The sequence below is a fragment of the Penicillium arizonense genome (genome assembly GCF_001773325.1).
Source record: "Penicillium arizonense strain CBS 141311 chromosome Unknown PENARI_contig021, whole genome shotgun sequence".
Taxonomy (NCBI): domain Eukaryota; kingdom Fungi; phylum Ascomycota; class Eurotiomycetes; order Eurotiales; family Aspergillaceae; genus Penicillium; species Penicillium arizonense.
Window position 1 is genome coordinate 156,463 of NW_019173298.1, and position 25,052 is coordinate 181,514.

The following is a 25,052-nucleotide window of genomic DNA, read 5'->3' on the forward strand; positions in this document are numbered from 1 at the left end:
TGTTTCTGTACAGTCTAGACACTTGAAGACACTTGAATGTAAAGAACTTGTTGATAGAAGATCGTGTTTCTATCTCTTGGGTCTCATCTCGTATCTGTGCATTATTGTTGTGGCCGAGGACAATAAAAAAGCCGATGTGATATTGTCTCACCCAGCTACAGTGTGTGAACTTCACGGAAGTTTTGTCATGTAATGAAAATCGTGATAATCGACTACATAATTTCAATAAGAGTTCTTAAACCATGTATACTGGTAAAAGTAGCATAAACTCGAAGCATTCAATACTGTAGCAAAGGCAATGTAGCCCAAGCAGAAGATCCTCGGCTTAGCTCTCGCGTCGATCACCCCAACAACACCCTCCACTTACAAACACCTCAACCACACGCCCCGATCTCACAAACCTGCAAAAAAGCAGGGGCATGGGCCGTGATGAGATGGCCGCCATGGAGTTCCGAGTCGACCAATGACGAAAAACAATCAATCTGGAGCTCCTCCGCAAACAACCCAAGCTCCGTCCTAGACTGGCGAGCCTTCCTCGAACCAAGAACCCTAGTCCCAACCCTCCTCCTAACAAGCGGTATCCTGATCTCCGTGCGCATCCACCGAACCTACCTACGCCGCATACCAGACGCGCCTAGCATCTCGCCTTCGTTCCTCCGTCGCCGTAGCGTCTTCGGTCAGGTTACTAGCGTCGGCGATGGCGATAACTTTCGCATCTTCCATACCCCCGGTGGCCGACTTGCTGGTTGGGGATGGGTACCCTGGAAGAAGGTTCCTACTGCTAAGAAGGATTTGAAAGATAATACTGTTCGTCGCCACCTTTACCTTGTCTACCCTTCACCTGCACCCACAGCCAGACAGAGCACCACAGAACAAATCAAACTCACACATCCACCTCCCCCAACAGATCCACATCCGTCTCGCTGGCATAGACGCCCCCGAACTCGCCCACTTCGGCCGCCCCGAACAACCCTTCGCGCGCGACGCCCACGCCTGGCTAACACGCTACCTAACCAACAGGCGCGTACGCGCCCTCGTCCACCGACAAGACCAGTACTCGCGCGTTGTAGCGAGCGTATTCGTGCGACGGGCGTTCGATTTCCCGCCTTTCCGACGGAGGGACGTTTCTTACGAAATGCTGAGGAAGGGTCTGGCGACTGTATACGAGGCGAAGATAGGGTCTGAGTTTGGTGGGGAGAAGATGGAGAAGAAGTATCGGAGGGCTGAGTGGTGGGCTAAGAAGAGGGCTAAGGGGCTTTGGAAAGATTATCGTGCTGTTGGGGGGAATTGGGAGAGTCCTAGGGAATATAAGAATCGCATGGGGATGGGGGATTCGGTGTTGGTTGAGAAGGGGAAGAAGTCGTGATAGCTGGACTTGCGGCTTGATTTGCATTTGACGAGATGGTATATGACTACTTCCTTTTTTGTACATTTATGGAATGTGATTATGATTAAACAGAGTGTTGAATATTGATTATCATACACCAATTGAGTTAGCTGTACATGCGCTGGAGCTATCTCCCACGTCCCCATTAAACGGGTATTAAAACTCAAGGTATCCCTTGCTCTAGGGATCATCATGCATCATCTCGTCCGAAAACGTACAAGAATAAGTATACATGCATCATTCACAGTCAGCAGAATCGTTTTTCGAATTCTGCGAATAATTGCGGCGAGATCTCGTCGCTGCTGTTGCCCTCTACCCGCCAGAGGACACCTCGGCAGTGGTAGTGCTCTAGGAGAGCCTTGCTCGTCTCCTCGAACTTTCGTAGCCGCTGCTGCCATGTCTCGATGGAGTCGTCTTGTCGCTGGGTCAGCAGCTCGCCTGTGACATCGTCCTTGCCTGGCACCTTGGGTGGGTGGAAGTCTGTGTTGTACACCCGCCCTGAGGGCTCGTGGACCCAACGGGATGCGATTCGGGAGAGGATGACTGAGGGCGGAGTGTTGAGGTGCACGACAAAGTTCACAGGTACTAAGCTGTCCAGGCTTGTTGCTTGGCTTGCTGTGCGGGGAAACCCGTCGAGAATGAAAGAAGCGGAGGAATCAATTGAAGGGGAGGATGAGGTCGCTGAATGTGAGGATTCGGATTGTGGTAGGAGCCAGCCCTTGGATTTCATATCATCGGAGATCAAGTTCAGAATCATAGAGTCTGGAACGAGGTTGCCGGACTGCATTGCGGCTTCAGCTTGGACACCTGCACTCGGTTTAGATATATGCTTTCCATGCGCAACTGGTCTGCTGCTTACCGAGTGGTGTGCGTCGGCGCACATTCTCGCGCAACAGATCACCCGAGCTGATTGAGGCTAGCTGTGGGAAGCGGGATAGCAGTCGCTCGGACTGTGTGCCCTTTCCTACACCCGGGGCACCAATTAGGATGATACGGGCAGCCTTGGTGAGCCGCTTCGCGGGCGACATGTTGATGCGGAGGGATCGGAGTTAATGGGTGTCTTGGGTGTCCCGTTCCTAGATTCGGTCCAAATGTTGGGATGGCGCAGCAAAAACCGCGGATGAAGAGAGTATGCAAGGGGCCCTATTGCGATGGCATCATGGAGGGATTGGAGAGCTCCAGAAAGATAAGCAATAGCATCAAGAGAATGTGATTCTGTGGGGTTGCTAGCTAGATTCTTTCGGCTGTCGGTGAGCGGGATGCTCCGAGGGCTGTACGAATGGGGAAATGTTGAAGAGATATACCCCAGGTGTCAAATATTACGATATCACGAGGCAGATGTGGCTTCTGGCATATGATCAAGGACTTTCAGCTTGTATAAGATGAGCTGGACAGCATCACATGCTTTGCACATGCCCTCCCAGGCTGGAGGCCCCGGGCATACGCTCGATTATATAAGCATACCGTGGATTATATCACGTGACTATTCTCGCGCGTGGCACGCGTCGCGTTGACCAATTTAGTGACGGAGATCTCATTCTGTTCAACATCTGGAAACAGCACCATGATTCGACAAGACGCTCATCGTATCGACCCCAAGAGGCGGGCTGTGATCGACCATAAGAAAAGACAGTTCGCTGTCCCAATATACAAGCAGCAGGAGTATCCCCATCGTCTGAACTTCTATGAGACGCCTCCCACTGCCGAAATCACCCTCGAACAGTTCGAACAATGGGCCATTGACAGACTGAAGAGTATGCCTAACTGCATGATCTTGAAGTTTCCAGTCTACTAACGCGCAGTCAGTCCTGGCCGAGATCGAAGCATGCTCTTATCGCAACAAATCCCCCGCGGAGACGGCCACCTACATCACGCCTCTTTTGCAGAAATTCCTCCCTCTTTCATCGAACACATCCTCTCCCAATGGCGCCAACGATCTGCGCTTGAAAAATGAGCGCCAAAAGGACCACTATTCCCACTTTATCCTCCGATTGGCCTTCTCGGCTACGGAGGACCTCCGTCGGCGATTCGCGCGCGCCGAGACCATGCTCTTCAGATTCCGTTTCCAGCTGGACGACTCAAGGGAGAAGCGTGCATTTATTGATAGCCTTAGTCTAGACTGGGAGCCAGTCAGTGACTTTGAGAGGACTGAGGTTGCGGAGAGCCTGGCCAGTTCCACCCCGGGGCTACGTCGAGTGGATGAGGAGACTTGGTACAAAGTCGACTGGGAGAAGGTGCCGGAGCTGATCGAACGGCGGTCAGTTTACTTGAAAAAAGGAAAGGCATATGTTCCTGGAAGGGAACAGTTGAGCATGATCATGGCTGAGTTCACTGCTCGCTTGGAGCGTGCACTTGAGGTATGTCTGCAGGAGTAGATTGAAAGATGGGTTGCTGATTATATTTTAGCTCACGAGTCGTGCTCTCCCCCGGTTGGACGAGGATGATCGTCTCACACCCATTCTGAACCACCTCTCGAAGAACTTCGGCAGCGCCGAATCGGTATACTCCGAGGGCGAAGGATATGTGGACGGAGCACCAATTACAGCCAGCTCTATTGATCAGCTTGCACAGCAACACTTCCCTCTGTGCATGAAGAGCTTGCATGTGAATTTGCGGAAGAATAACCACCTGAAGCACTTTGGTCGTCTCCAGTATACACTTTTCCTAAAGGGTATTGGTTTATCCTTGGAGGAGTGTATTCTGTTTTGGCGCCAATCTTTCAAGGGTAAAACCGATGATGAATTCAACTCCCAATACAAGTACAACATTCGCCACGCCTATGGTGAAGTTGGTGGAGATGTGAACCGTCGCGGAAAGGGCTATACTCCGTACTCGTGCCAGAAGATCCTCGGCGATTCCAACCCCGGCATTGGCCAGACTCACGGCTGTCCCTATCGTCATTTCTCTGTTGATAACCTGGTTGGTTTCCTCCAGGCCACAGGTGTCAATGATAAAGAGACCCTGCGAGGTGTGCGCGAGGATGTTGGCAAGCAGCGGTACCACATTGCATGCAACCGAGTCTTCGAGTCAACGCACAAGAACGAGATCAAGAAGGTCAAGGAGGATGGAACGTGGAGCCAGACAGATCTTGATACAATTGTTCACCCGAACACATATTTCAAGCGGAGCTTCCTTCTGAAGCAGATGGCCAGGGCGCCAAAGGAGAATTGAGTCTCAGATGTCAAATTTTCATGAGGTTATGGGCAGTTCGCATGTTTCAATAGGCAATAGGCGTTTAGGGAAGCATTGTATATGCGAATATTGATTAATTGGACTATAATTCTACCAATAGCTAAGCTAAGGTAGCTGAAGAGCTAAGGAGTGTGACCACAGCTGATTCCCAGAAGATCCGAAAGGATCAGAATGACCTTTCAAAACCAGGTGCCCAGCAACGGGCCTAGTCGATCTCCGCTCACCGCGAGAACAACGACATCATTAGAAGACGAAGCTGTTGTGTATATACGTTTGCACGTAAATTGGTCGGCGTGAATGAAGAAGAGAAAATGATCAGCGGCTCGCCGAGTTTTTAAGGAATGTTTTGGTCCGGCGGGCGGTAGAGACCCGTTGTGCTGCAACCTGGCCTTACTGCCGTACCTTCACACAACATACTCCTCCACTTCAACCCAATCCCTAGCTATTTACGGGGCTCTTTCTTTTCTTTCTGGTGGATTATGCTCCGGGTGGTGCTCTTACTTAGCTTCTTGGAGTAGACCCTAATACCCGAAGTTCCCCTTTCTTTGCGACTTCTCACCCGCCCCCCTCTTCTTGATCAACACACCGAGATCCGGAACATCTACCGACAACATGGATTTCGAGGCGCTGAAGGATCAATGGAGTGATGTGGAGGACCGCGATGGAATCAGACTCAGCTGGAACACCTTCCCCAGCACTCGTATGGTTCGTGTTTTCGACCCTGACCTTCACCGCATCATCCACTGAGACTTGATACAGGAAGCATCCCGCCTGGTCGTTCCTATTGCCGCCGTGTACACACCTCTGAAGGAGAAGCCCGACAACCCATTGCTCCAATATGAGCCCGTCACTTGCAAGCAGCCTTGCCGAGCCGTGCTGAACCCATATGCGTATGTACAGGCGATACCCCGGATTGGATAGGAACTGACCTTGAGCTAGCACTGTGGATGTCCGCGCACGAATCTGGATCTGTCCTTTCTGTCTCTCGCGCAATCCTCTTCCCCCGCACTACAAGGATATCACGGAGAACACGATACCCCCCGAACTCCACCCGCAGAGCACAACCATCGAGTATCAATTGGCACGGCCTGCCCCCGCTCCCCCGATCTTCGTCTTTGTCGTCGATACTTGCCAGGAAGATGACAGCCTGCAGGCTGTGAAGGACTCGCTCATTATGAGCTTGTCTCTTCTCCCTCCAAATGCGCTGGTTGGTCTAATTACCTTCGGCACAATGGTAGGATAACGATCTTTACACGGGAGGTGGCATTTTATTGACCTTGTTTAGGCCCAAGTTCATGAGCTCGGTTACACGGAATGCGCCAAGTCATACGTCTTCCGAGGCAGCAAGGAATACACCGCGAAGCAAGTTCAGGAGATGCTAGGCTTGGCCGGTGGCGTGCGCCCCGGTGTTCCTCAGCAGCAACCCGCCCGTCCTCCCCTCGGCCCGGCCGCCCGCTTCCTCATGCCCGTTCAGCAGGCCGAATTCCAAATCACCAACGTTCTCGAGCAATTGCAGCGTGATCCCTGGCCAGTGGCCAATGATAAGCGTCCCCTGCGCTGCACTGGTGTCGCCCTGAGCGTCGCCGTTGGTCTGCTTGAGACTTCTTTCCAGAATGCAGGAGCCCGCATCATGACTTTCACCAGTGGTGCTGCCACTGAAGGCCCTGGTCACGTTGTTTCGCCCGAGTTGAAGGAGCCGATCCGTTCTCACCACGACATTGACCGGGACAACATCAAGTACTACAAGAAGGCTGTCAAGGTATGCTTCGAATGCGCCAGCCTGTCTGAATTCATGCTAACTGAAGTATAGTTCTACGACACCCTTGCCAAGCGGGCTGCCAACAATGGCCACATTGTCGATATCTTCGCCGGCTGTCTCGATCAAGTTGGTCTCTTGGAAATGAAGAACCTCTCCAATTACACCGGAGGTCACATGCTTCTCACGGATAGCTTCACCTCGTCACAATTCAAGCAGTCGTTCGTGCGCGTGTTCGACAAGGATGCCAACGACAACCTCCTGATGGGCTTCAACGCATCTCTCGAGGTTCTCACAACTAAGGAGCTCAAGGTTACTGGTCTTATCGGCCACGCTATTTCCCTGAACAAGAAGTCCAGCTCAGTTGGCGAGACAGAATGTGGTATCGGTAACACATGCGCGTGGAAGATGTGTGGTATCGACCCCTCTTCCAGCTATGGTGTTTACTTCGAGATTGCCAATCAGGGCGGTCCCGCTGCCGTGCAGCCTGGTCCTCAGCGGGGTATGATGCAGTTCTTGACATACTACCAGCATTCTTCCGGGCACTACCACCTGCGGGTGACCACCACTGCTCGCCCCCTGAGCGGGCCTGCGGGTGACCCAACCCTGGCACAATCCTTCGACCAGGAGGCTGCTGCTGTTCTCATGGCCCGTATCGCAGTCTTCAAGGCCGAGGTTGATGACGGCCCTGATGTTCTGCGGTGGGTTGACCGGATGTTGATCAGACTCTGCTCTCGCTTTGCCGACTACCGCAAGGATGACCCAACATCATTCCGATTGGAAAAGAACTTCACCCTCTACCCTCAGTTCATGTTCCATCTTCGCCGAAGCCAGTTCTTGCAGGTGTTCAACAACTCCCCTGATGAGACTGCGTTCTACCGACATGTCTTGAACCACGAGGATGCCGGCGATTCTCTTGTCATGATCCAGCCTACCCTCGACTCATATTCCCTGGAGCAAGAGGGAGCTCAACCCGTGCTTCTGGACTCCGCTTCTATCCAGCCCGCGCACATTCTTCTCCTCGATACCTTCTTCCACATCCTCATTTTCCACGGTGAGACCATTGCCGAATGGAGGAAAGCAGGTTACCAGGACCAGGAAGGGTACGAGAACCTCAAGGTGCTCCTTGAGCAGCCTAAGGAGGACGCTAGGGTTCGTTCCACCTTTCCGAAATTTATGTCTTATTTTAACTGACTCATGTGTTGCAGGATCTTATTGCTGACCGGTTCCCTCTGCCCCGTTTCATCGTCTGTGATGCCGGTGGTTCTCAAGCCCGTTTCTTGCTGTCCAAGCTGAACCCGTCGACTACCCACACCACGGGTGGATATGGTGGGGGTGTGTCATCTCAGACCATCTTCACTGACGACGTGTCGCTGCAGACATTTATGGACCACCTGATGAAGTGAGTGGTCCCTGAGTAGCTTATGTGGATCTTTGCTAACATTTGCCTAGGCTTGCTGTATCCGGAACTAGCTAAGTGTGATGAGACATGGCCATGAGAGCAAAGGGCGGTCGTCGACCCTCGGGTCTTGTGTATCTTTAGCGGTGATTTAACTCCTTTGACGCAATATAGTAGATTGAATGGATTGATACCATGACAAAAGACTTGTGTTTCATCTTGAAGCTTTGTAAGAACTGTACGTAGTAGCGGCCCCACTTAGATACAGAATACCCAAAGAGGTAACCACCTCTAGGTTGGTCACGTGGTAAGGGCATGCCCTGATCGCCCAATTGGGCCACTCGCTTAGTTGGTCGGTCGAGTGGGTCCCGCTAGCACGCCAGTCCTTCAAGTCAATTTCTCGCGCTCATCCCTTTTCTCTTCTGTAACCAACTTCTTCGACAACCAAGGAAGATCGACTACCTTTCGCACTCGCCATGCGTAAGTATCATCAACCTGGTTTCTGCATGATGGCGACTAACATTCCCTCGTGGTCTAGCTCCCAAGTTTGATCCCAATGAGGTGAAGATCATGTAAGTGAAAAATTCTCTTTTCGCAACACCAACCCTCAAAATACTAATAATCTTTACTATAGCCACCTGCGTGTGACTGGTGGTGAGGTCGGTGCCCAGTCCGCTCTGGCCCCCAAGATCGGTCCCCTCGGTCTGTCTCCCAAGAAGATTGGTGAAGACATCGCCAAGAACACTGGCGACTGGAAGGGTATCCGTGTCACCGTCCGCTTGACCATCCAGAACCGTCAGGCCGCCGTCTCCGTTGTTCCCTCCGCCTCTTCCCTGGTTATCAAGGCCCTCAAGGAGCCTCCCCGTGACCGCAAGAAGGAGAAGAACATCAAGCACTCCAAGTCCGTCTCTCTGGACGAGGTCATTGACATGGCCCGCGTCATGCGTGAGCGCTCCATGGCCAAGGAGCTCCGCGGTACCGTCCTCGAGATCCTCGGTACTGCCTTCTCTGTCGGCTGCCAGGTCGATGGCCGCAGCCCCAAGGATGTCTCCGACGACGTCAAGGCTGGCGAGATTGACAGTGAGTTGACTCGGTTGTGTGTCACTTGATCAATACTAATAATGTCTTAGTTCCCGAGGAATAAATTATTTCACTCCCGAGTGTCAAAAAAGAGGTGGCCTGTCTGATTTCTAAGGCGTGCATTTCTTAATGATGAGATGCTAGTTGCAGAATACGAACGGTTTCTCAACCCAAACCAAAAATGTTCATGAGTCATGACCTTTGATACCTTTTCTTAATTCTCTTGCGAGTGTTCAATTGGACAAATGGAATCAGCTCGCTGCTTGTTCTTCCGGTTGTATTTCTCTTTTTCTTTTTTCCCTCATTCTCCTTTCATGATTCTCTTGCTTCTTACTACGCGATGAGAATGGTGGAAGGCTACCCGGCGTAGCCGACAGTCTCCTTCGATGGAAACCCCCACAACACTCTGGCCCTTACCGTTCTTTCCCTGCGGGGTTTGATCATATCACGACGTGGTATGCGGCTTATTTTAAGTGGGGAAGATTAAATTCGGTCCCATTACTCATCGCGGTACACTTGGAGTTCGCTCCGTGGGTGCAGTGATCCATCATACGGGTCTACATCTCTTGGAGATGCAAGATACTTGCTTTCGTAGGCTGTAATTATAGACAGATCGGTCTAGATCCCTACTATTGTATTTATAGGATGGCTGCGAAGCTTAATGAAAAAATGATGACCCCAGTTTCAGGGAAGACAAATCTTGCCGATCTTTTCGTTATTCTAATATATCAATTGAGTTCCTCAATTTTGGTCACTCTTACTACAGAATCCCAGCTGAGTAGAACAGTATGTCACAGTTGGCGTCGCTACGCTTACAAGCCACCTCCCACCCAGCCCAGGCTACCCTGCATCCGAGTTCTCGGCGTGCATATACATATGCACAAGCAGGGCTGCGCCCGGCACTGCCGCAAAACGGTTTTTATTCGCGGGGCTTGGGCTTACCATAGTTTGTGTGTGTGTCGTCAAGCACAATCAAAAGACGGTCAAACAAATATCGAGAGTAGGTGTGTGAAGAGGAGTGGTAGGTAAGGGATCTCGATAGTGTGAATGCCGGTCGGGGTCGCACACATATGTGGTTGATATAGAGATACTGAAAAGCTGTACATATATTGATCAGCTGACGCGAGTTGGCTGGAAATAGTAGGCTTGGAAATATTGCCAGGGATGCACTCCGTACTCAGTAGATGTATATAAATATATATATATCGTCCTAACAATCTGAAACAGCCAAACAACCCCAAACAGCCTCGAGCCACGTCGCCACCAATAAGAACTTCATCGATGCTATCTGTTGTCTCCCGTCTTTATTTGTCCAAGTCTCAGGATGCTGTATATGTGGACCTACGTGGCTCACCGGTGTGAGACGTGTAATTTTATATATTTTTTTTCACTAATCATCATACTCCACCGGTGATCACCCCCTCATAAGACGATGTTCGTGCTCATCCACATGTGGAGCAGCGCTGATCGCTTTGATTTTCGTGTTTTCTCCATCCTGTTTGGCGCAGTCTATTGAGGCCATGGAACAAGTGCCCTGGGATAACTGGGACGAATGGAGCCGGGGAATATCGTGTGGATCTGTCCGTGTCTTCTGTTTCTCTTCTTCTCTGTCTCTGTGATTCTTGTCTGTCTCTCTTAATATGACCTACAATGCAGAGTATTTATTATTTATTATTACTCCTTGTTTGATTCTGCCTTCTCTTGTACTACCCGACTCGCATCCACAGAGGAACGTCGTGCAGGCCAAGGACGCGACAGGGTGTGCTGATCTCGACTTGTGACATAGATTCTCGGTGACTTGGAGTGCGACCGTGTGCAGTGTCTAGAGACATGTGGACTCTGATATGAGGATCTGCAGTAGTTAAAGTCCAGGTATTCAGATAATACGAATCAAAGGGGAAAATAGTCCTCCCTTGCTAACCCCAGAATTCAGCCGGGTTAGGAAAGGATCGGAGGTGAGGCGGCAGGGGGCGACATGGGCTTGAGCGGTTATATATTTATAGGAGAGGAGTGTTGAAGGAGTGATGAAGGAGTGTGGTTGAAGTCTTGTTGAAACGTTGAGTGTTGAGTATAGTCAAAGAGATAGAACCTCATACTCGACGGAGTATAGCAGAATCCGTGAACGGGCACTCGATTATCGGCGGGGCCTTAGCTATGGAGCCAATGATCCACTAGGGCGTCTGGATGGCCAGAGAGACCGTTGGATGTGGGTCGAGGTGATGAGTTGAGTTGCGAGGTGAGGCTATGGTGAATGGCGATGGCGATGGGTTAGTAGTTATAGAGAGGTATTTAGCAGTGAATAGCAGTTATGTTATAAATTATATACTCTATACTCTATACTCTATACTCTATCCTATTACTATTCCATCTAAGTTACTAAGTTATAGTTTGTTGCCTGCACTATTAATTTACTTCGATTCTCACCCCCCACCCGAATCCACTGCGCTTTCAGCTTCAACTTTGATCTTTTCTTCCTCACCTCTCTCCTTTGCCTTTCCCTCTGTGACCTCCTTCATTATCCCCTGTGCAATCCTCGCCAAGATCGCCTTTTATTGGCTGATCCTCTCGGATACCAACATCGTGGGCTGGACATTCTGTCTCCCTTGCGTCTTTCTCTTTTCCACCTGTCCTTATCGAATGACGTGAAAGCTGCTTCACATCTCCAGTGCTGGCATCACATAATGAGGCATCGGAAACGTTTCAAGGATGATAGTTGAATGTCCCGTTTGATGTGTTAAAGTCTTTGGCTGTGCCCTCGGCATCGAGGTACCTCCCAAGACTCGTGAAGATGATTCCAACCGTCGCGCCTTTCCCCACGGTCCAACCGCACCACCGCACACACCACTACCCGACTCACGATGGCTCTCAGCCCATGTACGGTGCGAGCGACAGTCTCCCCTTTCGCAACGACCCCTCCAAATCCTTCTTGAACCCACTCTCTCGATCGCGCCTCCAACTCCCCCACCCGGTGCAACGTCTCGATTCCCGCGATGCGTCAGGTTCCAGCTCCACCGCAAATGGGGGGGAACATGCCCTGCGACGGAAGACTCCCAACGGAACTCTGGCCGCGGGGTACGATGGGACTCCGGGCGATACCACAATCCAGCCAGCACCCAAGCACATCTTGGTCTCGCCGATGGAATCGGGCCAATTTCTGTCCCAGGCTGGGATGCAGCCCGAAAATTGGCAGCCCATGTTGGACCAATCCGCCACCAAACACATGAACTTTCCCCCGGTCTTCAAAAACGACGGCAATGCGATGCCTGGCGAAGTTATTCAGGATGCGAATGGGACTAGTTGGGTTCGTCCGGTCAACTATCCACCGGGGGTGGACTCGGTCTTAAATCAGAGTCTACCTCTGCATGGAAATCAACGCATACTTTTACAGAACGGGGCATATGTGCCCACAGTCCTCCCAGCAACTCTACAGTCATGCCTTGGACCAACCGCTTCGGCGGGCGGTGGTCCCTATGGACCGTATTGGCCGGACGGGGTGTATATCCCATACCGTCCTGCTGCCTTCCGTGATGCACGTTACGAATCCCCGACCCCGTTTGCAAAGCAGCTGAGCCCTACGGGCCAGCCTTTTTATGACCTGAACCAGCCGGTATTTAACCAACCCCAAGTGCCGTTAGGCAGTCGTGCAGACCCGGGGCTTGCATGGGGTCAATCTATGCCCGGATTACCCCAGGATCCTCTCATGAAAACCCACTTTCCTCCACGCCATTCCGATCAACTACCTTACCACGCCCGTGTCAACCGACCTGCATCGGCATTTCCACCGCAAGCGCCGCAGCCTCTGAATGATCCTATCACCTGGAACAGCCGCCCGCCAACACATGGGTTCCAACGGCCAGGGCCTGCTGTAGCAGCTAACGTGGAATTCAAAGAAAAGGTCTTGTCTTGGGCCCATGGTGTTTATGTCGATCTCCTTGCGAATATCCATCAGGCCCGCCGCAACAGCATCTCCAACGGCACCGCGGATGCCCATCCCCGATTCCAGAAACCTGTCATTTACCCTAAACCTCCTCGCCAACCCGGCCTTGATTTCTCTCAACCCACTCCCCCGGATCTTACCCGTCATAACAGTTACCCCGCTAGTCAATATGATCTTCAACGACAGAAACTGCATGCCATGGGCAACACCAGGCCGCATGATGCGCAGCAAATACCTCTACCCCGTGCCCACAGTCGACGCCCATCTTTGAATCAATTCGCCCATAACAGGGGGTCCGATACACAAATGCTCGGATTGCGCGACACTGGTCGTCCCACAGGTGTATCTCCATTTACTCGAGCCTGTGGCACGCTTTTCAACGAGGGATCCCCGGGATCCAATGCTGTGTCCGCCCTGGACATGTTATCTCATTTGTGTGCAGAAAGCCGATGGGAATGGATCGACGGGATGCTCCTTGGAGGCTGTTTAGCTTATGGCTTAGGTGACTATCACAAAGCCACACGATGGTACTCTAGAATCATCGCACGCGACTCAACGTGAGTATATCACCTTTTGATTGAAAATCAATATTAACAAATACCAGACACGTAGAAGCGATCTCCAACCTCGCTGCAACCCTTTTGGCACTCGATCAAAGAGAGGAAGCCTTGCAAAATTGGTTGCGGGCTGTGAAATTACGTCCAAGTTTCTTCGAAGCAGTCGAACACCTGATCGGTTTACTGTGCAGCAGTCATCGAGGCAAGGAAGCAGTCAATATTATTGACTTCGTTCAGAACTCCCTTCGCCACCCCAAGGATGGCGATTGCTTCAAGACGGATGAACATGCCAGTGAGCCTGAAAGTGATGCTGAGAGTAACGTGTCCGATGTCTGCATGTTTGATAAAGCATCGTTCGAATACGACGATGACATGGGACGCGTTCAGGGTTTGGAACCTGGCTCGCCAGATGCTAAGCCCATTGGTTTCGCAACCAGTGGATATGCAATTCCTGGTTCAGACAATGGACGAATGCTAGCTTTGATCCACGCCAAAGGAAACATGCTCTATGCTCTCGGTGATAATGCCGGCGCTGCGTCTGCATTCGAGGATGCAGTTCTCATCGCCGCTGGTCGAAGGCGCCATGGCATCCAAAGCATTATCAAGCAGATCTTTGCTGCCTTTTCTGGTGGATCCAGTGGATATCCTCAAACAGAGCACGACTCCAAGGAAAGCATTCTCCTTTACCCCGATAGAGCATTGAAAACCGCCAAGCTTGTATTCCAAGCTGGTGGGATGCCGCCGGGGCTGCAGTTTGTTGCTGAAGGTATGGCTCGCAATGCGGCCATTTCAACTACCAGTAACTCTCTTCTTTCATTGGCGAAGATCTACCAGGATGGCATGTCCAACGTCTCATCAGGAACACCTAGGTCTACACCTGGCGTGCGGGACATTTTGGCCCTCTACTACCTCTCCCTCTCTCTTCAGCCTAGTCCATCTACCGCTAACAATGTGGGTATTTTGCTGGCCGGTATTCACAACAATCCACCCGCCAGAGGCTTGGTCCGCCCGAACGGAGAGAGCCAGCATCCTGAGATCCCCGGTGTTGTTCCTGGTAGTGGAATATCCTTGGCCCTGGCATACTACAACTATGGCTTGCACCTTGATTCACGACATGCCCATCTTTACACCAATCTTGGCAGTCTGCTTAAGGATATCGGCCAACTTCAGGCTGCTATCAAGATGTACGAGCAGGCTGTTCAATGCGATGGTAATTTCGATATTGCCTTGGCAAATCTGGCCAATGCGGTTAAGGACGCTGGCAAGGTCAATGATGCCATCTCCTACTACAAGCGCGCCGTCAAGGTCAACCCCGAGTTTGCCGAGGCGGTTTGCGGATTGGCGAATGCTTTGAACTCCGTATGCAATTGGGTCGGCCGCGGTGGTATCACCAATGCTCGTGGCTTCCGCGACCGGTGGCATGTCGATGAAAAGGGGATGCTTCGAGATTCTCTCAGCACTGACACCGGATCTGGATGGATTAAGAGGGTTGTCGACATTGTTGATCGGCAACTCAAAGAAGGCGAATATTGGGGCCGTGGCTTGTTGACTACAAGCACGGCAGAGCAGTTGTGTCTACAGTTGGCTCCCGCTTTAGATTCTAGCCGTTTCTCTTCTAGTCAGCGAAGCTCCCTGGAAAAGCTCTTTCAGTCTTGGGCTGGGCAGAAATGGGAAGGATCCCGGATTGTTCGGCTCATCGAACGAGCTATTCGATCCCTTACCTGGCAATGGTACCAGGACCGTTATGTCTATGGTAAAGACTACCCTGCTTCGAAGTACCGTCGGCCTCAACTTCCTGGCGCTCTTTCTGCTCCTAGTGCTCCTACAGTCTTGCCTTTCCATACATTCACCTGTCCCTTGTCGGCCAAGCAGATCCGTCAGATCTCCCAACGGAATGGTCTGCGCATTTCGACTTCAACTCTGCGACTTCCGTGGCTTCCTCCCACAGTCTTCCCGCCACCTGCTCCGCCGAGTCCGTATCTTCGTGTTGGATATGTGTCGTCGGACTTTAACAACCATCCTCTTGCACATTTGATGCAGTCGGTCTTTGGACTGCACAATCCTTCTAGGGTCAGGTCATACTGCTATGCTACCACCCCCAGTGACAAATCAGTGCATCGTCAGCAGATCGAGAAGGAATCATCTGTCTTCCATGATGCAAGTGGGTGGTCAGTTGATCGATTGGTCCAGCAGATTGTCGAGGATGGCATCCACATTTTGGTCAACTTGAACGGCTACACTCGAGGCGCTCGCAATGAGGTCTTTGCAGCTCGTCCGGCACCCATTCATATGTCGTTCATGGGCTTTGCGGGCACCCTTGGTGCTGAGTGGTGTGACTACATTCTTGCCGACACTCTTTCCATTCCGCCCGAGACTTTGAGCCCTGGACGCCGTACGATGCGTATTGAGGAACGTCTTTTGGAAGAGGACAATGGCGAGGAGCTCGAGGATTGGGTTTACGGAGAGAAGATTGTCTTCACCCGTGATACTTTCTTCTGCTGTGATCACCGGCAGAGTGCCCCAGATGCTGGCGAAAAGCATGTATCTTGGGAAGAAGAGCAAGCCCGACGGTGGAAGATGCGCAAGGAACTATTCCCTAATCTGAGCGATGATACCATCATCCTGGGTAATTTCAACCAGCTGTACAAGGTATGTCTTGCTATGCTCACTTCGCCCTGACTTCAACTAACCGCCGCCAGATTGAACCCACAACGTTCCGAACATGGTTGCGCATCCTAGCGCGCATCCCCAATGCCGTTCTCTGGCTCCTCCGCTTCCCAGACCTAGGCGAGCAAAACCTCCGCGACATCGCCAAAGCCTGGGCCGGTGAAGAAACGGCATCCCGAATCATCTTCACAGACGTCGCACCAAAGAACACACATATCGCGCGAGCGAAGATCCTAGACCTGTTTCTTGATACCCCCGAATGCAACGCCCACACTACAGCCACCGACGTCCTCTGGAGCGGCACCCCGCTGCTCACCCTCCCACGCTACAAGTACAAGATGTGCTCGCGCATGGCGAGCAGTATTCTCAGCAGTGCCCTTCCCAAATCTGAGGCTGGCCAGCATGCCCGCGATGATCTGATTGCTTGCTCCGTCGAGGACTATGAGAACAAGGCTATTCGGCTTTGTATGGATCTGCATTATCCTTCTACTGGCGAGGGCCGCGGTCGACTGCCGGAGCTTCGACAGATGCTGTTCCGAGAGCGGTATAAGAATAAGCTCTTTGATACGGCGCGCTGGGTGCGTGACCTTGAAGACGCTTATGAGGCTGTGTGGGCACAATGGGTCAATGGCGAAGAAGGCGATATCTGGTTATGATGTGCACAGCGATTTATACCCCTTGAGCGATTTACTTTTTTCTTTGTCTTTTTTTTCTTTTCTTCTTTTCTCTACTTGACTTCTATTTCATTTCATCTTCTTGCATCTGGGTCATATCTACCGTTTTTATTTCTGGGTTTTGGGTTCGGTCATCTATGTAATGGACTTAGGATTATCTACATGTGGTGTTTGTGATTTTTGTACCATGGGAAATTATGCAAAGAGTCTGTCCAGCTTGAATTTGAGACAGCAGTTCCTTCCCTGCCCTTGGACTGTGGAAAGTTTTCTATGTACGGAGTAGCCTTGTACCATGTGCTGAATATATTGAATAGCATGTCTACAACACATTTGTTCTCTCATCTCATCCCTATCCCTGTCGCCATATGCTCATGCTCATGCTCGGCTTGCCATACCATGCCTACTCGTTTCAACAGGTCCGGTCGACTCTAACCAGAATTGAATACCCAGCTACTTCGATGGTCGCCATGCTAAACCTACACATTCCTCCTGCACCAGTGCAGGATGACATCTCACAGCACGCCCTCTCCTGCCCTTTCCCCTCCCTACAATACCACTTATCCCCGACTGCACCATGCGTTCCAGGGTGGAACATGTACTGTATCAAGCTGTGTCCACATCACTCTATCCGAGATACAGTGTATGTGCATGTACTTATTTGATACTCGTGCCGGTACGGAGTACTGGCGGCGATACTCATGCTTAGGTTGGTACTGATACTGATACATACTATACCCAGGACCAATTTCATTGTATGTAGGACCGAACCGAACTAAGCCAATACGCACTATCCCCATCGCTAACCCCTGCCAATCCGTCAATGCTTTTACAGGACGAGAATTGACTGGCGTCCTCTGTCATGCCCTCAATCCGAGACATTGCCTTGCCGAGACGGGGTTTGTTTGGTGATGGGTGGTCCTGAGACAGATATCTCCTGACTTTAGGAACTGCTATACGAGACAGAGAGACACGGATGACGCCTTCCCGTCTAATTCACCATCCCAAGAACCTGGGTACTTGGCGCTGGAATGATATATCGAATCTAAGTAGAGTTACCACACGAACACAAGAATACAGCATAGCACATGCCAACCTACCACAACGCCAAAACCAGAACAGAACACAACCAACAAGCTACCCTAGTCTAATTGACACGCGTGACTGAGGCTGAAGTAGAACCAGAACCAGAACCAGAACTAGAAACAGGATATTCGCATGCACACCCCCACGCACACGTACATCTATCGGCTCTATTGCATATCCCTTGCGCCATGGCTGTTACTGCCACTGTCACTGGCTAACCGGTTCCAGCCAACATACAGCAGTCCAGAAATCGATAAGATTCTACTGGTAACCGGTAACTGGTAAATGGTAACCAGCAAGGTCAAATCCCACTACCCCTAGCCCCAGTCCCACGGGCAATGTCACATGGCAATACCTGTGTCTCGCCTTCTCTTTCTCTCCCCTCGGGGCTCGGGGGTTCGGGGACCTGGATATGTGCGTTGCCGTCTTTCATCACCTTTGCCTGGGACCGGGCTGCAGCTTTCCAGGCGAGATTTCGTCCACATGGTCCTGGTCCACGAGTGTCGGGGATTTATTTGCAATCTACTTCTTGGATCGGGAACTTGGTTGGGATGGGAATTTTATGGGCGGTTTTCGGGGTTGTGCATCTGAGTTTGGATGTGAATGTGTGATATGATTTACAGTTCACGTGTACCTACCACGTATAATAGTACTGTGGTGATGGTGACTGTGACGGGAAACGGTGATGTGCATACATACATGTACTGGTGTCTGAGCGCGGCGATCTTCGAAGGTTAAACACCTCCATTGTATAGCCAAGAGAAATGATGTGTTTCTACTAATAACTATTTTCTATCCATGAGCTGGGTACATGTAAATATCTCCTTGATCGTTTAATCCCAACCCAACTCAGCCCAACCCAATACTATACATACATGCATATACATAAACAAAACCGAAGTCGAAATCCCTTGCATAACCACATCACCATCCGCGGTCTCAGCTGTGTAAGCCCGTTCGCTTCGCAACGCTTCGGCTTCGCACGCCCACGAGAATCATGTACCGCTCCACCTGTGGCATTGCCACCCCATGTGCGGTGTCATATCTCATACTGTATCCTAGTTCGGCGTGGCCACTGCGGATGCCAGCCCTGTCGTGCGGTGCTGTGACTGGTGTGGCGCGGGTGGGGGTGTCAGCCACTGGATTGTGAATTGCGTTGGACCGGTCGATTAGCCGCTGTCTTTGGCGTTCTGGCTTTTTGGCTGTTTGCTTCTGAGGTTTATTATTTACTAGGTTTTGTAGATTAATTATTGGAGTTTATTGGTTTGGTTGGTGGTTGTTGTTGGTGTAGGGTGTTGTTAAGGTTGAGGTATATATCGACGTAGCGGGATTTGTTGCAACTTAAAAGGCTTGTGTTACGTGTTGGTCAAGTGATTATATTGGGTTGACTTTACTGTATTCTGTATTCCGTACAATGTGTATCATTCCTGTTTGGATCTATTATTCCGGATGTAGGTGATATAGGCGAAGAACGACTACAATGTCCTGAATAGTCTATAGTATACCCTCACGTGGCTGAGGATCCCACAACCCCTATTACTGTATAGACAGCTGAGTATGTAAATAGTAATATATTGCATCATGGAACAAAAAATCCGGGATCTCTCAATCTTGGGACTAGAAACCCGAGATAGTTGGAAGAGTAATGCATGGCTTCGCAACTAGAACCCCAATTAGGACACAGTACAGCCTCAAACGGGAGGCCGTTGTTACGCGCGCCCCTCAGCCCTCAGCCCTCAGTCCTCTGCAAACCGAGCCTAAGTCTCGAGTCTCACCTTTAGCACCCCTGAGCCTCCAAAAAGGGGCCAGACCCAAACTCCGACAAAAGCCTCGAACCATTTGCAATGGAGATATTCGGTCTAGAGGGTCCGGTGGACACTGATAAAAAATCCGTGACAGAATTTGCGACGGACCGGTTCCACCTCCTCGTCACGGCCCCTAGAGTGACGTTGAACGGTCAGGGATTTACATGTACCATTGGCTTTACACTATTTACCGTTTACCTATTTGAACAGTAGGCGAAACTAGGAATTGATAAATCAGAAAACAGGACACAATACCCACTTGCCCATCCCAGTACGCAATACCCGGTTCCTCTCTCCATACATGGATAACCATTGAGTTTACATTGGATAGGGCTAACCGCTGGAAGCTGTACCGCCCATCCGCCTCTCTATACAAGTACAGGTACTTGCACATGTGCGCTGTACACATGTAAACTCGATCTCCCAAGCGAACTGGTTCATGCCATCCCTTCCCGTGCGGGACCTTGGCCCGTTCTCCATCGATTTTGTTTGAGATTGCCTAGAAAAGGAGGTTGGAAATAGAATACGGAGTAGAAACGGAATACTGTCTAGATGTGGAATAGACATCCAAAGTAGAAATATAAAAATATAGAATATAGTAGCTTAGATCTATACGAAGACTGTGTGACTATTGTAAAACAAATAAATAATGAAATAAAATAAAATAAAATAAATAAATAATGTGACAGCGGGACAACGTAGGCCCAAACGGTTTCCCACAGATCGGGCACCATAGGAGTGGTCCCCGAATCTGAAGCCCGAGAGGAGACCCACCAATTACGGGGCTACTTGGAATTTTCGATTCAATGTCTTATGTCAACATGTCACAAATGTATAATGACTATTATACTATTATATATACTGTATTGCCCGTAAATGGGTAACTAGAAATGATGATAACTTATAGATCACACGTGACAAGGGGCAATTACATCATGTATACTATACAGTAAAGCATACGGTGTTCCACTCAAGCTGTACTGGAGCTGTCTAGATCAACGCTCGATGCTCGAGCTCCAGATCCAGACAACCATTGCTTCATCCATCTATAATCGTGCACGGAACTAACGATCAGCGGTGATCCCTGCAGGTCGACTAGGATTTATCTCAAATACTTACCGTGTCTCTGATTGGCACACGAAACAATAAAGGAATCAATAAACTAAAATCCAATGTGACAGGTCCAATCTCGGGTACACCCTAGTCCCTAGTCAACGTTGCATTCCAGGATGACGGGTTCTTTCAGTAACGGCTTTTCCAGAAGTATGGAATTCCGATCTCTACACGAGGATTGTCCACATGGCTACACGGAATCCTTCGTCTCAGAACATCTCAACTCTCAAACATCTCAAAAAAGAGACAAAAAAGGGGTTCCCCACTGGATCTATAGATAGTTCTCGATCTTTTAATCTATACACTCCCCAGTTCGAAATAGATTAAAAGGGAAAATATATTAAAGATTTCCAGCACATCTTTACCCTTTTCAGTAGTCCCGCTAGCAATGACAAATACTGGGGACCAATTAGAAGGGATCATGCATGTAAGTGTTCTTACTGGTACCCTCTTTACCTACAAAAGCAAAAAAGGTGTGGCTTGCGTTTCAACGGTTTCCACCGGTGGAGATCCTAGCTGCGACATGCCTAACCTGGTAGTCTGGAAACTTCGCACACGTCGATCTCTACCTCGATCCCCTCGATTCCGATCTCTGATGCATGGTACACCAGTGTTTAGGCTGAAAATAGTATGACACGGGAAATAGATTGCTTCGTACGGTATACTATTGTATTCACTATTTCATATCCCCTCTTTTCCCCATTTGCCCTAGTTTGACTAACCACTAGATCCCCGGAAAGGATATACCCATACATTTGTAGGTAAAATGTCACATCGTGGCCCGTGTGTGTAGTTTCGAGATTACTCTGTATGGATCCATGGGGCTGTCAGTGACAGGTGGCCCATGCGGGTATTTATTTTATATTCCATTAATATTTAACTCTATATCTATTTACTTTATTTGTATTATAAGCGATCACGCTGCGTGACGGTTGTTTAGGCTATTTGACCCGGTGATTGGCGGGACATGCAAGGCACATCATAACACCAGGGATGAAATATGAAATCAGAGAATCGTCTACCCACAGTGCCGGGTTAGGGAGTGAGATGTGGCTTCGGCGTTGCTCGGGGGTCGAAGCTTCCTGTCATCAGAGCCACCGATTTCCCCATACTATTGAAATCCAAACATTTTACCTGTGTGTAGCATGTATATCTTCACGGACGGAGACCGACAGAATTTGTCAGACCTCCACTCCCCCACTTGTGGGATCACCATAAGGAAGTAGAATCCCGATCAAGCCAATGGTAGCTCGGACATGACCGATGAACGTCGATCGGGGGGGCATCGTGTCGCAAAGTGTTGTGCATGGCTGGCTGAGGGGAATCTGGGACGTCGCTTGTCAGTTCGGAAGCCAGATCTGCCCCTGGCTTACTAGGTATACCCCTTTCTTAGAGGCGCTTGGACGTACCGTGCATAATGTATACTGTAGGATATACAGCATACGGCTAGGTGAAGTTGAACTTGAAGTGAAGTTGAAGTGAAGTTGAATAGATTACTCTATACTGTACTATCTTATACTATCAAGTATAAGGCACTATCGGAATGTCCTTTTTCATACCACAACCCTGGGAACATCAAACGCTCTCAAAGGGTAAAAGGAAGTAAATAATAATCAAATAAAAATAAAATAAATAAAATAAAAGAATAAAGAATGATTTGGAATTCCAGCAACGGGGCTCAGGGTCGATCACGTCCGATCCTTACCGGTTTAACGCTGTTTTCCTCAGCCCGGATTCCCGGGTCGTACTGAAGATCCCAACGGAGCATTTTTCCACACCCCACGATCTATAGATTACAATAGTTTGGTATTTCAGGTCTGGTATTGTTCCGAACTGTCAGCTCCGAGATCTTGGTTGATCTTCTTTTCCTGACCCGTGCCCCTGGTTTCTGATCTTTATATACCTTGTCTCCCGCCTTACTTTACTCCATTCACAACACTTTGACTTCGACTCTCACCTCTCCTCTCCATCTACCTTCTTTCCACATAATATGCCTCCTTCACATCGCCGTGGTCCTTGGGTTCCCGAGGAAGACCAACTTCTCGTCCAACTGGTCCGTGAACAAGGACCTAACAACTGGGTTCGCATCTCTCAGCATATGCACTACCGCTCGCCCAAGCAATGTCGTGAGCGCTTCCACCAAAACTTGAAGCCCTCGCTCAACCGAGAGCCTATCTCCGCCGATGAGGGGCTGATGATCGAGCGCATGGTCAATGAAATGGGAAAGCGCTGGGCTGAGATCGCCCGCCGCCTCGGAAACCGCAGCGACAACGCCGTCAAGAACTGGTGGAATGGAAGCATGAACCGCAAGAAGCGTGGCTTGTCCACCCCCACTACCTCCCGCACTTATAGCGGCCGCATCGAGGCCCCTTACAACCGCGCCTCAATGACGAGCCCTTCTCGTTCTCGCTTCTCCGTCTCTTCTTCTCGCCCTTCATGGACCGACTCAATCGAGTCTGCCATTTCTGAGCAATACTCCCACTCCCGCAGAGAGTCTTTGGTTTCTGCGCCCCGCCAATTGTCTCCCATCTACACCTTGCCTTCTATCAACCGACCGATCGAAACTCCCTTGACTTCGCCCGCTTTCTCCGAGGTCTCCAACGCTACCTCCTGCGACCCTCCTTCCATGATCTCAGACCAGAACTCCGTCTGCTCTTCTTCGCCCCGCACTCTTCCCTCTCCTCAACTCCTACCTTTGCCAGTCGACTTGCGTTCCCAGTACGAAATCCGCCGGCCAAGCGTGCACGTTGTGGAAGACTCGCCCAGCTACCCTACCCGGGCTCTCGAATCGCTCTCCGACATGGCCTCAAAGCGCTGGATGGCCCATCAACCCACTCTGGCTTCCTGGCATCAGCCTACAGACATCTCCAAGTCCTGGATGTCTGCCAGAGCCGAGCCTGCTCGTGATACCCGCATGGGTGTCAGCAGCTTGCTCAACTAAAAGCAACACCGAAAACCCTTCCATTTTTATGATTGTGACGAGTTTCATTTCTCACCTTTTCCTACTTGTCCTATACTCTTGATTCCCCTTCGCGCTCGGGTCCGTTGATGGATGCCTGTACTGTATATTTGTCAAAAGCTTCGCGCTCGCTTTTTCTTGTGTCTATTTTGATGGGAGCTATTACGATTTCCTTTTGTATATTCTTAATGTGTATTACCATGATTCTGATCCTCAAAATCATTTTTCCCCTTCGGACTCTGGTTTCCAGTGACTGTAATTGGTGTGTTAGGAATGGAGATAACTAGGCGCTCCATGCTATATTCCATATTTGGAACGGCATTAATACCTTGCTTCTAATGAACCATTTGCCTTGGTGCACTTGATAGCGCCTGTAAACTATATTCTTACACTTTAGACTTGGTCCTACGTTGCCAAAAGCATGTTCCATAATAAAGCCATACGGTACCTCCTACAAAGAATGCTTCTTAGCACGGGTCCCCATGAGGAATGCGCCACCAGACACGCCGTGTTCACGAGGACGGACGCAAGGGAGTTCAGGCCAAGGCCCAAGCCAGACCCACCATGTACGATGTACAAGGTAAGTTACAATGTAAAGGCCTAGGTCTATCTGTACGTCTACAATATGCATCCAGACTAAAGAGGATTTGGGACGTAATGCATATGCACACGCTAAATACTGTATATTCCAAGGAAAAAGGAAGTTTATTCAAGAGGTTCGTCGGGGAATCAAACGGTGCTTCTCCGTTATCCCGATCTTGGTTATGATTGACGTTTTAACTCCACTCCTGCTTACTTCCATTGTAAAAAGTAACAGGTGGATGAATGGGTTGGTTGACGCATGGAGCCCGAAGGCCAGTGATCGTGTCTGTCCAGCGCCACACCGGCTTGATTTCCACTTTTAGCCTCTTGCGCGCTCTTTCTCTTACCCTGCTCTGTGCCTTTTTGCCCCTTAGGACGCCAGTGTACAGTAGTTCGTTGGCCACCCCCTCTCTTGTTCCCGCTATACAGCCTTGTAGACGGGTGATTCTATCCAATCGTCAGGACTAGCGCGGCCGATGTAGCAACCGGACTGGTCACCGGAATGAACGGCGGGGCTGATGGGGATTTGCATGGATCGTGGAGGTGTTCGTGCATGCAAGCCTCTCGCCCGGGTCGCGATTTCCCGCTTTCCGCGAGGGCGTTTTGGGCCGTTGAGATGGATTGCCCTGGATCTGGACAACAGCCGACATGCGTTGTCTTTTATTACTTACCATCTGTGTGGCCTGTCTAGACTGTACCCGTATATGCATATACTAATACTGGTGCTCCGTACATGCCGTGTCTGTTTCATATGTTTCGTTTCGTTTCGTTTCATTTTTTTTTCTTTTGCCGCCCTGAGTCGCACATTTGCGTCGACATACAGTAACTTACATTCATATCCACCCAATGACCCATCCGTCG

The 25,052-nt window shown here is 50.2% G+C and overlaps 7 protein-coding genes across 7 annotated transcripts; 6 read left to right on the forward strand and 1 right to left on the reverse strand.

Moving 5' to 3' along the window:
* Nucleotides 1-429: 429 nt before the first annotated feature.
* PENARI_c021G11688 (thermonuclease family protein) lies at nucleotides 430-1,366 on the forward strand (the record flags this gene model as incomplete). The annotated part of the gene is made up of 2 exons (XM_022635286.1): nucleotides 430-807; nucleotides 908-1,366. The coding sequence occupies 2 exons, from the start codon at nucleotides 430-432 to the stop codon at nucleotides 1,364-1,366; spliced, it is 837 nt and encodes a 278-aa protein (XP_022484954.1).
* A 268-nt stretch (nucleotides 1,367-1,634) lies between these two features.
* On the reverse strand, nucleotides 1,635-2,415 carry PENARI_c021G00624 (adenylate kinase ADK2; the record flags this gene model as incomplete). The annotated part of the gene is made up of 2 exons (XM_022635144.1): nucleotides 1,635-2,194; nucleotides 2,247-2,415. The coding sequence occupies 2 exons, from the start codon at nucleotides 2,413-2,415 to the stop codon at nucleotides 1,635-1,637; spliced, it is 729 nt and encodes a 242-aa protein (XP_022484943.1).
* Nucleotides 2,416-2,951: 536 nt separating this feature from the next.
* On the forward strand, nucleotides 2,952-4,558 carry PENARI_c021G06028 (DNA primase subunit PRI2; the record flags this gene model as incomplete). Its single annotated transcript, XM_022635218.1, has 3 exons — nucleotides 2,952-3,141; nucleotides 3,194-3,744; nucleotides 3,794-4,558. 3 exons carry the CDS (start codon nucleotides 2,952-2,954, stop codon nucleotides 4,556-4,558), a joined length of 1,506 nt encoding a protein of 501 aa, XP_022484974.1.
* Nucleotides 4,559-5,191: 633 nt separating this feature from the next.
* On the forward strand, nucleotides 5,192-7,812 carry sec23 (GTPase-activating protein SEC23; the record flags this gene model as incomplete). Its single annotated transcript, XM_022635253.1, has 7 exons — nucleotides 5,192-5,284; nucleotides 5,339-5,469; nucleotides 5,519-5,813; nucleotides 5,865-6,338; nucleotides 6,390-7,487; nucleotides 7,544-7,737; nucleotides 7,788-7,812. The coding sequence occupies 7 exons, from the start codon at nucleotides 5,192-5,194 to the stop codon at nucleotides 7,810-7,812; spliced, it is 2,310 nt and encodes a 769-aa protein (XP_022484949.1).
* Nucleotides 7,813-8,210: 398 nt separating this feature from the next.
* Nucleotides 8,211-8,878, forward strand: PENARI_c021G04721 (60S ribosomal protein uL11; the record flags this gene model as incomplete). The annotated part of the gene is made up of 4 exons (XM_022635192.1): nucleotides 8,211-8,214; nucleotides 8,273-8,306; nucleotides 8,369-8,814; nucleotides 8,865-8,878. The coding sequence occupies 4 exons, from the start codon at nucleotides 8,211-8,213 to the stop codon at nucleotides 8,876-8,878; spliced, it is 498 nt and encodes a 165-aa protein (XP_022484913.1).
* A 2,724-nt stretch (nucleotides 8,879-11,602) lies between these two features.
* PENARI_c021G04450 (uncharacterized protein) lies at nucleotides 11,603-16,631 on the forward strand (the record flags this gene model as incomplete). The annotated part of the gene is made up of 3 exons (XM_022635187.1): nucleotides 11,603-13,308; nucleotides 13,356-15,957; nucleotides 16,008-16,631. The coding sequence occupies 3 exons, from the start codon at nucleotides 11,603-11,605 to the stop codon at nucleotides 16,629-16,631; spliced, it is 4,932 nt and encodes a 1,643-aa protein (XP_022484851.1).
* Nucleotides 16,632-22,640: 6,009 nt separating this feature from the next.
* Nucleotides 22,641-23,591, forward strand: flbD (putative MYB family conidiophore development protein FlbD; the record flags this gene model as incomplete). The annotated part of the gene is made up of 1 exon (XM_022635236.1): nucleotides 22,641-23,591. The coding sequence occupies one exon, from the start codon at nucleotides 22,641-22,643 to the stop codon at nucleotides 23,589-23,591; it is 951 nt and encodes a 316-aa protein (XP_022484847.1).
* Between the last annotated feature and the right edge of the window lie 1,461 nt (nucleotides 23,592-25,052).